At 43.7% G+C, this 11,010-nt stretch overlaps 1 protein-coding gene across 1 annotated transcript in view; it reads left to right on the top strand.

Moving 5' to 3' along the window:
* The first annotated feature begins 646 nt into the window (after nt 1-646).
* Nucleotides 647-11,010, top strand: part of LMNB1 (lamin B1) — a 50,304-nt gene continuing 39,940 nt past the window's right edge. The window contains exon 1 of the mRNA XM_057736264.1: nt 647-1,437. Coding sequence (XP_057592247.1) covers nt 1,079-1,437 — 359 coding nt within the window. The 5' untranslated portion in view covers nt 647-1,078. The remainder of the gene's footprint in view (nt 1,438-11,010) is intronic.

The raw sequence follows: 11,010 nt of genomic DNA, 5'->3' as shown, positions 1-11,010 counted from the left end.
TTATCTGTCGGCTTCAAGTCACGCGTGCGTCAATTTGACAGCAGGAAGCGTTTTGATACACTGTTTTCCACCTGAGAGAAAAAAAGAGGCTCGCACTTGGAACCCGCACGCAGTTGGTTTTCAACCTCGGACACCAGTGCCCATTAAGTAACTCCACAGCGGCCGGGCCTCCAGACCGTTTCCCGAACCCTCTCCGCGGGGCGGGGATAAGGTTGCAACGCCCGCGGTCTTCCCGGCCTCTGCGAGTTTTGCGTGTGGCTGTTAGAGACGTTTACGTTTGAATTTCCCTGAACGGCCGGGTGTGGGCGGCGGCGCGGACCCGCCCCGGAAACCTCTGGGCCCCTTCCCGCCATCCGCCGACCCGGCCCCGCCAGGGGTCCCCTCGGGGTGGAGGGAAGGCCCGGCCCGCCCTCGGCCCAGGGCCGCTGCGCGAGCGTTCCCCGGCGCCCCTCCCCGCAGCCCTCGGTTCTTCCCCTGCCACGCCCAGCCCGGGCGCGCCGAGCCGACGGTTGCCTAAGGGCCGGATTTTGAATTTACAGGCCCGGCCCCCGAGTTGCAGGCTCCTCATTGGCCAGCGACGGTCACGTGGAGATGCCGGAGCGCGCCGGCCATTTTGGGGAGCGCGGCGCCGCGCTCCGCGCCGCCTCCGCCCCCCGCGGCTCGCGGCCAGCCCGCCCCTCCTCCCTCTTCCCCCCGCCCGCGGCTCCGCGCCGCCTGAGAGGAAACAAAGTGCTGCGGGCGGGAGACTCGGCGGCGGCAGCGCGCGGACGCAGCTCGGCCCTCCTGGCCACCCTCGCCCCCTATTTCCCGAGCGTGTGTGCGCGCGTGTGTGAGTGTGTGCATGTCTTCTTACAAAGGGCGTTTCACGTCTGATTGATTCTCAGTCCTCCCCCTTTGCCCTTTGTGCTGTAACCCCTCTCCCGCCATCCCAGGTGCTTCGTCCTGCCCCCCCTGCGCCGGCCTCTCCGCGAGCGCGGGCCGCCGGTTCGTGCCTGTCCTCCCGCTTCGCCTCCTGCCGCCCCCTCCGTGTCCCGGCGCTGCCCGGGGCCTCCGCGCTCCGCTCTCCTCGCCGATCGCCATGGCGACAGCGACCCCCGTGCCGCCGCGGGCGGGCAGCCGCGCCGGCGGCCCCGCCACGCCACTGAGCCCCACGCGGCTGTCGCGGCTGCAAGAGAAGGAGGAGCTGCGCGAGCTCAACGACCGGCTGGCCGTGTACATCGACAAGGTGCGCAGCCTGGAGACGGAGAACAGCGCGCTGCAGCTGCAGGTGACGGAGCGCGAGGAGGTGCGCGGCCGCGAGCTCACCGGCCTCAAGGCGCTCTATGAGACCGAGCTGGCCGACGCGCGACGCGCGCTCGACGACACGGCCCGCGAGCGCGCCAAGCTGCAGATCGAGCTGGGCAAGTTCAAGGCCGAGCACGATCAGCTGCTCCTCAAGTGAGTGCTCGCCTGGCGGCCGCGGTAGCCCACATGAGAACCGAGGGGAGCAGCTCGGGCGGGAGGGCCAGGGCCGGGGTGTCCACGCCCTTCGGAAGGGGCAGGGTCTCCGTTTCCAAGGAGGAGAAAGAATCTGGTGTATTTCAGCGGGGACCGGGGTCGCGCGGGGGCCTCAAGCCGTAGTGATGGTGGGACCGGGACGCACAGTTCCCGATCCTGGATACCCAGCGGGACCCGGCGAAGTGCGCGCCGGGGGTCGCCCACGAGAAGCGCCCGGCTTCGGGCCTCGGACCCCGGGATCTAGAGGGCTTTCCCGCGCGGAGGCCGGGCGGGCGCCAGGTGCGGGGAGGTGGCGTCTGTCGCGCGCTCGAATGCGCGCCCCGGTTTCCGGCCAGGCCCCAGACAAAGCGTCTGGTGGGTTTGCGGTGCAGGAATGGCCGGCTCGGGAGGACCGGCTGCCCGCCTGGAGAATGAATGAGCTCTGCGCAGGCGGAGAGAGGAAGGGGAGGGACCTGCCTCCGGCGTCCCGGTCTCCCGGGGGTGGGTCCCGTTTTGGCGCGCTCAGTCTTGGCCCTGTGACATTTTGCGATCGTTCTGCGCCTGCCTTGGGCGTGGAGGGAGGGGCGGAGTCTGAACTGCGCGCCGCTGTAGGCTCAGGGCAAGTTGGGTTTTCGAGCGCGTTAGCTTTCTCTGGGGAAGGGTGTCCTTTCTTTCTGCGGAGACAGGCGCGGGGCTTTGGGGGCTTGCCTGCACCTGACTCCTCAAAGCTGGGTTTTTGCATGTCAAAGCCACCGTTCTGCGATCGGCAAACGCACAACCCCCCCCCCCCCCCCCCCCCCCGCGACCCGGCAACAGTCCTCTTCTCTAGCTTTTGCGCCGCCAAGATACGTTCACTTGGTTTTTCGGGTGTAGGAGAGACCCAGCTTAGTCTCCGCTTCTGCCATTGTGTTGACAGGCCAGGGCAGGTGAAAGGGCGTTGTGTAAATGTGGAGCGTTGTGGCAGGGGAGAGCTTGTAATGATTTCACGTCCGAGGGTCTGAGTTTTCAGTCCAGGGCACAAGGTTAAACTTGCAAGCCTTTGCGGATCCTACCTTGCCTTTCTAATGAGCAAAACGGCATAATTATCATCAGTAGGCAGCTAGTGTTGATATCACGCTTTGGAGTATTGCTCAGTTTGCCTCCAGAATTGGGGTGGTCTCCATCCCCTCTTTCCAGTTGAAATTTTTGGCAATACCTGATTCTGACCTTGACTTTGTGTTCCCCTGAATGTCTTTTGGTCTCTATCTGTGTAAATGTTCCTGTCTAGAACTCTGTGATTTTGAATATGTGAATCTCGGCTTCCGCATCTTTTTAAATACATGAAAAACGGTTCATAAAGAATATGTGCACTTGGTAAAAATAAAATAGTATAGACTGGCTTATGGTGAAAAACGATGTCTCTAGCCTCTTTCCAGGAGACAATCACCTTTAGCCCTTTTTGTTTTTATTTGAGTGTTTAATGACGGAAAATAAAAATAATAAGCTTATGATTCTGTTGCCTGGATTTTCCAACCTTTAGAGTCATCTTTTTAAAAAATTAATTTTTTATTGGCAGTGTTGGGTTTTCCTTGCTTGGCCTGGGCTTCCTCTAGTTGTGGTGAGTGGGGGCTACTCTTAGTTGCGGTGCGTGGGCTCCTCATTGCAGTGGCTTCTCTTTTTGCGGAGCATGGGCTCTAGGCGCGCGGGCTTCAGTAGTTGCTGTACACGGGCTTAATAGTTGTGGTTCACGGGCTTAGTTGCTCCTGGCATATGGGAATCTTCCTGGATCAGGGATCGAACCCATGTATCCTGTGTTGGCAGGTGGATTCTTAACCACAGCGCCACCGGGGAAGTCCCAGAGTCATCTTTTGAAATGGGTCAATTCAGTAACTACTGTCTCCATTTTCCTCCAAATGTTTTGTTACTGAATTTCTTCTCTTGAATGCTGTTGCTTATATGATTTATCGTTATATGTGTACCACATAGAAGAAAGAAACTTCAGGGCCAACTAAGTAGGATCCATCCTGTTGGACCTGTCCTGGTTTCAGACATGTTAAAGTGTGACACAGATTATCAGTTATGCGCCAGTCACTGTTTTATGTGGAGGACACTGAGATTTGAAAAAAATAAGTTACTGCTCTTATGGTGATGATAGGGAACATACCTAGCAAGCAAGTACAAATTGTATTTCATCTAATCTGAAGCATTGTGGTGCTGGTGTTCTTATAAACTTTCCAGAAGGTATTCACTGAAGGTTTTTCATACAGTAACAAGACTGCCACCTGGCTGACTAGTTGTAAAATGCTCTGCATGAATTGTAAAATGCATGCTGGTTTCATCAAGATTAAGAAGTGAAGGATATGTGTGTTAGAATCAGTGAAATCAGTGTTTCTGATATAATGTTAGGATAACAGATACTAGGGGAATAAAAATAAAGCAGGGTAAAGGGATGGTGTAGTTAAAGAAGGCTTGAGGGGTTGACAATTGAAAACAATTTCTTTGAGTTGACAGGTAGTGTACTGGGGTTTTATAGATAGATATCTACATATATCTTTTTTAAAAAATTCTTTATTTATTGGCTGTGTTGGGTCTTTGTTGCTGCACATGGGCTTTCTCCAGTTGCAGTGAGTGGGGGCTACTCTTCATTGTGATGCTCAGGCTCCTCATTGCAGTGGCTTCTCTTGTTGCAGAGCATGGGCTCTAGGTGCGTGGGCTTCAGTAGTTGTGGCACATGGGCTCAATAGTTACGGTGCATGGGCTTAGTTGCTCCGCGGCATATGGGATTTTCCTGAAGCAGGGATTGAACCCATGTCCCCTGCATTGGCAGATGGATTCTTAACCACTGTGCTACCAGGGAAGTGCCCTACATATATCTGTAAAGAGAGAACCTGAACATACATTTCTATTGTCAGGATTAGATGTGTTTTCTTTTCTGATATGCCATCAATTCCTCAAAACATACCACATTTTACTTTCATATTTCAATCCTGACTTTCTTTGTACAATTTTCTTCCTAAATAGCCTTCCATTTTTCTTGCTTAAAGAAAAATTTGCCTTTAGCATATCTAATGGTAATATCTGTTATATGAGGCTACTTTCTTCCCTTAAATGCTCTGCTCTTAAGACATGACGTATAGCTGACATCCTAGGAATTTACCTGATTTAGACCCAGTTTCCTCCTGTATCACATATTTTTGGTTCCTTGGTTTCTTCCTTCATTTTATTGGAAAACATCCTTAAGTTACTTATTCAGAAAAGATGGCAGGAGGTAGACTTTCCAAGTCTTATGTGTCTGAAAATAATTTTAATTTTTGTCTTATGCTTGATTAATAGTTGGCTTAGGTATAGAATACTGTTTCAACATTTTCCCTCAGAGCTTGGAAAGTATCGTATATAGCCCCATTGTCTTCTAGCACCCAGTTGTTGTTCATGTCTACCTAATGCCAGTCACAGTCACTTTCTTTTGATAGTTGCTTTGCTCTTCCTCTCTGGAAGCTTTGGAATTTTCTTTTCACCTGGTTTTCTGGCATTGCATGGTGATAGGTCTACATATGGATATTCTCTTATGCATCATAGTTGTTATAAGTGTGCCCTTTCTATTTAAAAGCTTGATCTGTATTTAGCTCTGGGAAGTTTACTTTATTCCATACGTTTTCTGTGCTCCATTTTCTTTGTTTTGGTGAAATGTTGAACTCTTGGGTCTCTTGTTTTCTCATATATATGTATATATGTATATGTGTAAATATGTGTATATGTATATGTGTGTATATATATATATATTTTTTTTCATTCTGGGAAATTCTTTGCTCTTCTCCAGCTCAATAGTGACATTTTAAAGGCAGAAATCATACTTTTAATTCCATTAAATCTTTTTGTATCTTTTTTTTTTTTTTACCATTTTAGCCATTTATTTTTTTATTTTTATTTTTTATTTTTTTGGGGGTACACCAAGTTCAATTGTCTGTTTTTTTACACATATCCCCGTATTCCCTCCCTTCCTTGACTCCCCCCCCCCTCGAATCCACCCCACCCTCCCTGCCCCAGTCCTCTAAGGCATCTTCCATCCTCGAGTTGAACACCCTTTGTTATACAACTTCCCATCTTTTTGTATCTTGATATTTCTTTTTTTATTCAGCTTGTGTCTATCTTAAGCAAGCATTATTTTCCTTAATCTTCCTGAAGGTAATACTTAGGGTCTTCTTTTTAAAATTCTCTTCTGTTAATTGTACTATTTCTTTTTCCTCCCTGGTCACTTGTTCTTTTTGTTTGGTTTGGTTTTTTTATCTTCCTACTAATTTTTGTCAATTGCTGATCCGTGGTTGTCTACATTTTCATTTGAAGGACTAGGTAATGCTTGAATATTACTGCTGGGTTGTTTAGGTAGCTCCTTCCCACTTTTCTGAATGGAAGAGCAAATTAGGACCTCTTTATATAGTGAAGGGATGTGCTTTTGGCCAACTTGTTGGAAAACCTGCAGTATGTTAAGGTGCCCAGGAGGGTGAGGTGCAAAGCTGTTTCATGAGTTAATCCCTCATTTTAAATCTGCCTCACTTTTTCCTGTAGCTCCTGTGTGCACATTCTGTTATAGGTACTTTAATCTACATTTTGTCTACTAGAAATTTGTTGAAATGTTTGCTAATGATCCTTTTTCTGTTCACTTTTTTTTGCTGTGGGTTTATTCTTCATTGCTTACTGCTTTTTTATTAGGGTCTAGTGGGGAGGTCAATGCCTGTGCCTAGTAATTCTTGGAAATCTTGGAAATAATTTAATTTAGGGCAATAATTGGACTATTATTTGTAAGATGAAAAGGAAGAAATGTTTTATTGTCTGTTTGGGTCCATTGAGCTCTTTTGTTTAAGAATAATTTTCTCTAACTTATTTGGAGTTAGAATCTTTGTAATTTGTCTATCATTTGGGTGCATTTAAAATAAGAAAGCAAATCTTGAGAGAATTATAGATTTCAAAATTACTTAGTCCCTTTTTGGTTCTTTAGCGTACAACATACCTCCAAGACAGAAGAATTCTTGGAGCCAGTTGTCCTGCTAGAAAGAATTTGAGGACAGCTTCTGTTCAGGTGGTCTCTCACAGGGAAACTGATCTCAGGTCCGAGATACAGCTACTTGGATTCATTCCAAGTCTAATTATATTTCATTGGAAGCTTTTTTGGGGAACACTTTCCAAGAATGATGATGAATACCATCAGTCAACACTTTAAATAAAAAAGTAAAGAAAAATTGACTTAATTGAGAATTTCAGTATTAACTAATTCTGCAGGAAAACTAAATATAAGAGAAAATTGTGTTGAACAATTGTTCAATAACTAATTTTGTGGAAGCATACTTTTTTTTTTTTCCCTTCAGTGGTACAGGTCCATAGTCTTTTATGTAAAACCCTTATGGCCACAAGTTTTTGGAATTAAAAACAATTCCAACTTTAAGAAGGTAATATGCATATACTGTGTGTGACACCCCCAGTGGGGTCTGGGGTAGCACTCTATGTGAAACAGATATTTCGGCAGGGAAAGATATTAATAGTCACAGTAAGTGGAGAAAGACAACTAAAAATAGCCTCGCTTCCATTCAGGTCAAGTTTTGTCACCAAATGAATAAATGAAAATTTAGGTTTCAGAGCTCTTGAATTGTATATAAGTGAGTAATGGTTTGTATTTTGACTGCTTCTTAGTAACTTTGCCTTACTTATCAGATTCTAGAAGTTGTGCTTTATTCCACAAACACAAATAAATTTGATTGATTGATTGGTTCACGGTAGATATTCAGGTTTGAAAGGATGCAAAATTAACTTTAAAGTGATTTTCTCTTTTTTGAGAATTATGAATTAATTAGGAAACTGGAAAAGGGGGCTCACTGGTATATAATATAATGGATGCTATAAGATTGTTTGAGATGCTGAACGAGTCAATTTACTGTCCCTTCATTAAAAAAAAAAATTTTTTTTTAAAGGATGTCTCAAGAAACATAGTTTAGTGTATCATAGGTATTAGGCCTCAGAGCCAGTGTTTTCAAATTAATCTTTGAGATACTGGACAAAAATTTTGTTATTTAAAGCAGAATTTCACATCTTTTCAAAACAGATGGTGCTTCTTTTTAAATATAATTTTATGAAAAGTTATTTTTCTTCCAGGCAGAATAAAGTATAATGTTGGTTGTTTCTTTTTCACGGTATATATGCACCTGAAGATTTGTAGGCTTCCTATCTCTATCCCCAAGCAAGTTTTGAGTAGAATAGGTTTGAGGTTGATGGGATCAAGCCTACATAGTATATTCCCTTGGGAAAATGACATTCCTCTGATTTTGCTCTGTCAGTACGTTTGTAAGGAAACTTTTGTTGGGAAATCTGAATTTGTGTGTTTTCGTTAAAAAAATGTGTGCAGATGTTGATGTGCTGCTAACAAGTGTAATTGGGACACTTGTCAATCACAGTAGCCTGAGATGTGGTAGTATTAAGCAAGAGCACTACATGAAGTTGCACCTTCCTACGTTTTATGACTTGGGGCAGGTATTAATGCTTTAATTCTTTGAGCCTTCATTCCTTATCTGTATAATTGGGATAAGGCATAACTAGTAGTATTCTGAATCTCAGGAAGAATTAAGAAACCCAGACCCTTTTCTAGCCTATCATTTTCTAGCCTGTCATTTACTTGTCTCATAATAATGGATGGATTTTTGTCAGAATTGGCTATTTGAAGAAATGAGGAAGCATATGGAAATGAAAAGTAAATTAAATAATTTTTTTTTTCCTCTTTCTTTGGGGAGAAGGAGGTGGTGGAGATTTACTGTATATTTGGACTTATTGTATATACTTATTCTGTGACTTGCTACGTGTTTTGGTCACATAGAATGAAATTTAGGTGCATTGGCTAACCAGCATCTGTAGGGTTGTTTTAACATTCATATTTTTCAGTTTTCAAACCTAAAATAATAAATGCTAATCTGCTCTAGGGACTTTTCTTTGTATGTAGGATAATTAATTGAAAAACAAAAATCTTGATCCCATGTATTACTTGATCTTTATTTATGTCCTGATGTTGCCCTGGTAGAAGCAAGCTGCTAGTAACACCCTGGCCTTAATATGAGAGGTATAAAACTTCATGGTAAATATTACTTTAATTTTCAAGGGAAGAATGGGAAGGATGGACCCCTAGAATTGGTGTTAAAGTCTAGGAGACATGTCCTAAGTAATAGAACTGTCATGACGCTTCCTTCCCATGCTTTCAAAAGATATTTGGTAGAGCATGATATCTTTTGGACTTCTTTATTTAAACTAGGATGTTAGACTAGGTAATCTTTTGGTGTACCCAGACTCAAGGAAGTAAACACACAGAATGAAAGATAAAGCACTGTAAAAATATGCTGCTGTTTTTTTTTCCTCCATATACTCCGTTATGCTTGTTCTTTTCATTTGTCCAGATGACATCACCTCAGGTATTTCTGAGATATTTAGACTTTTATATCATCACTGTAGTTCTATTTCATGCACAAACAGTGAGGATGAGCCTTGTGTCAGTTGGGTGATGGGGACCCTGTCTAATTGAAGTTCCCAGTTATTTCTGGGATCCAGAGAAGTTTCCTAATCGGAAACTTCTTTTAACTTTTTTTCCGGTATCTCTCTCTGATAAAAGGGATTGTGTTTTGGCCTGTTATATTTGGGAAATTTTAAAAAACTAATTTTTTGTTACACAAAAGTTACATATTCATTATGGAAAATTAGAAAATACAGATGAACACCAAGAAGAGAATGTCACCATTAGTTCCATAAATAAGAGCTCTGAAGTTTTTCTTTTTATATTTATATTATTAGTGGAAAATGGGCTCATAATAAATACTGATGTTAACCTTCTTTCATGCTACACTGCTTTCTGAACGTCTTTACATGTCAGTAGATGTGCTGTATCATCTTCTTAAAGATACATCAGCAACCTTTAATGGCTAGGATTAGTTCACTGTGACCAAAGATGTAGGCTTTGCAGTGACTATCTACCTAATTTTTCAGAGGCCATAAAGGGCCTTGGTTATCCCCTTCCTCTTGCTGACAATATTAAATTTTTTCTCCTAGTTAACTTACTGATAAAAATGGTTAAATGTTAACTAATTTACTGGTTAAATGTTAACCATTGTGTAAAGTAATTACAACTTTGCCAATTTTTGATGCCACTAACAGCATATGGGTGTCCATTTCCTGTTTGGGGGAGTTTATTTTTAATTTCTGGAGATTCTTTTTAGTTCTTGATCATTTTTATTGTTATGCTTATGTTGCAAATATAAAGGAATAAAAAGATCCATATTTGGGTCATAATCTTGGGTTTCTGCTGATATCTTTGCTGTAGGTCTAGATGATCAGCGAGACTTTCCCCAGCTATTATGTTTACTTGATCCTTTTTAAACTTAGTTTTTTGCCTTTATTGCATTTGCATTTATTAATCATAGATAGGATTATAGAACTTCTACAGCTAGGAGGGGACTTGGACCATCTGATCTATCCAGCCCACTTTTTGTGGGTTCAGAAATTGAGACCTAGGGAGATTAGAATACTTGTGCAAGGTGCAGGACAGAAATAGCTAACATTTATTTTGTACTTATTGTGTTTGCCAGGTAGTATGCTGGATACTTTACAGCCACTGTCTTGTAAGTGTTAGGATAACCTTGTTTGTTGGGTGAGGAAACTTCAGGCTCAGAGAGGTTAAGTATTTTGCCTGGGATAACCTAGCAGATAAATGGCGTAACTAGAATAGACCCTAGCCCTGCCCTGTAGCATTGTTACAGAGTTTTACATGAATCACGCCACTTAATACCGACCTGAAGCAGTCTCATGGAGCACTGTCATCTGTCTTTGGGCTTAAAGTCTTACATAAGACAATTGACGTTCAGGTTTATTTGGGTGCTACATTTGGAAATGGTACTAGATGTGAGTTTTTCAGAGTGATAGTTGAGATACTTTTGGATTTGTCAGGAGGGTGCTGTAACTGAGGCAGCTGTTTGAAATACTGAGGGCTTCATTTACTAATAAGGAAAGGGTGAAAATGAATGACTGAAATAAACCTCTTTTGTCTTTTCTTCCTTGTTGAAAAGCTTGCCTACTTTACTTGATGCCTTGATAATAACTTTAAACTAAAATCTCTAAATAAGTCTTTAATACTCATGGCAGAAATATTCTTTTCATTTTTCATTCAGCACACATTTGTGGAACAGGTACTGTTACCAAATCCAAGCTTGTCCTGCTCTCCTCACAACAGGCCAGGAAATCAAGAAACAGATTGTTGGGGCAAGGAATAGTCACTTTATTTGGAAGGCCACCACACCAAGAAGATAGTGGACTAGTGTCCCAAAGAACCATCTTGCTTGAGTTTGGATGCTAATTTCTTTTAAAAGGGAGAGGGGGAGGTGAGAGGGAAAAGTAACAAAGGTGATACATTGTTAGTATTTCCTGGTTCAGGCCGGACTCCAGAGGGATGTGTTAATTTCTTCTTCCCCTGGTGTCCTATTCACAGGTGGGCCTGGTTAGGCTACTCCTGGTGAACTAAAGATAGGTATTTTAGCT

The sequence above is a fragment of the Hippopotamus amphibius genome, chromosome 1 (assembly GCF_030028045.1).
Source record: "Hippopotamus amphibius kiboko isolate mHipAmp2 chromosome 1, mHipAmp2.hap2, whole genome shotgun sequence".
NCBI classification, from domain to species: domain Eukaryota; kingdom Metazoa; phylum Chordata; class Mammalia; order Artiodactyla; family Hippopotamidae; genus Hippopotamus; species Hippopotamus amphibius.
Note: the sequence above shows the minus strand (reverse complement) of the source record. Positions and strands in the feature narration are given on the sequence as shown.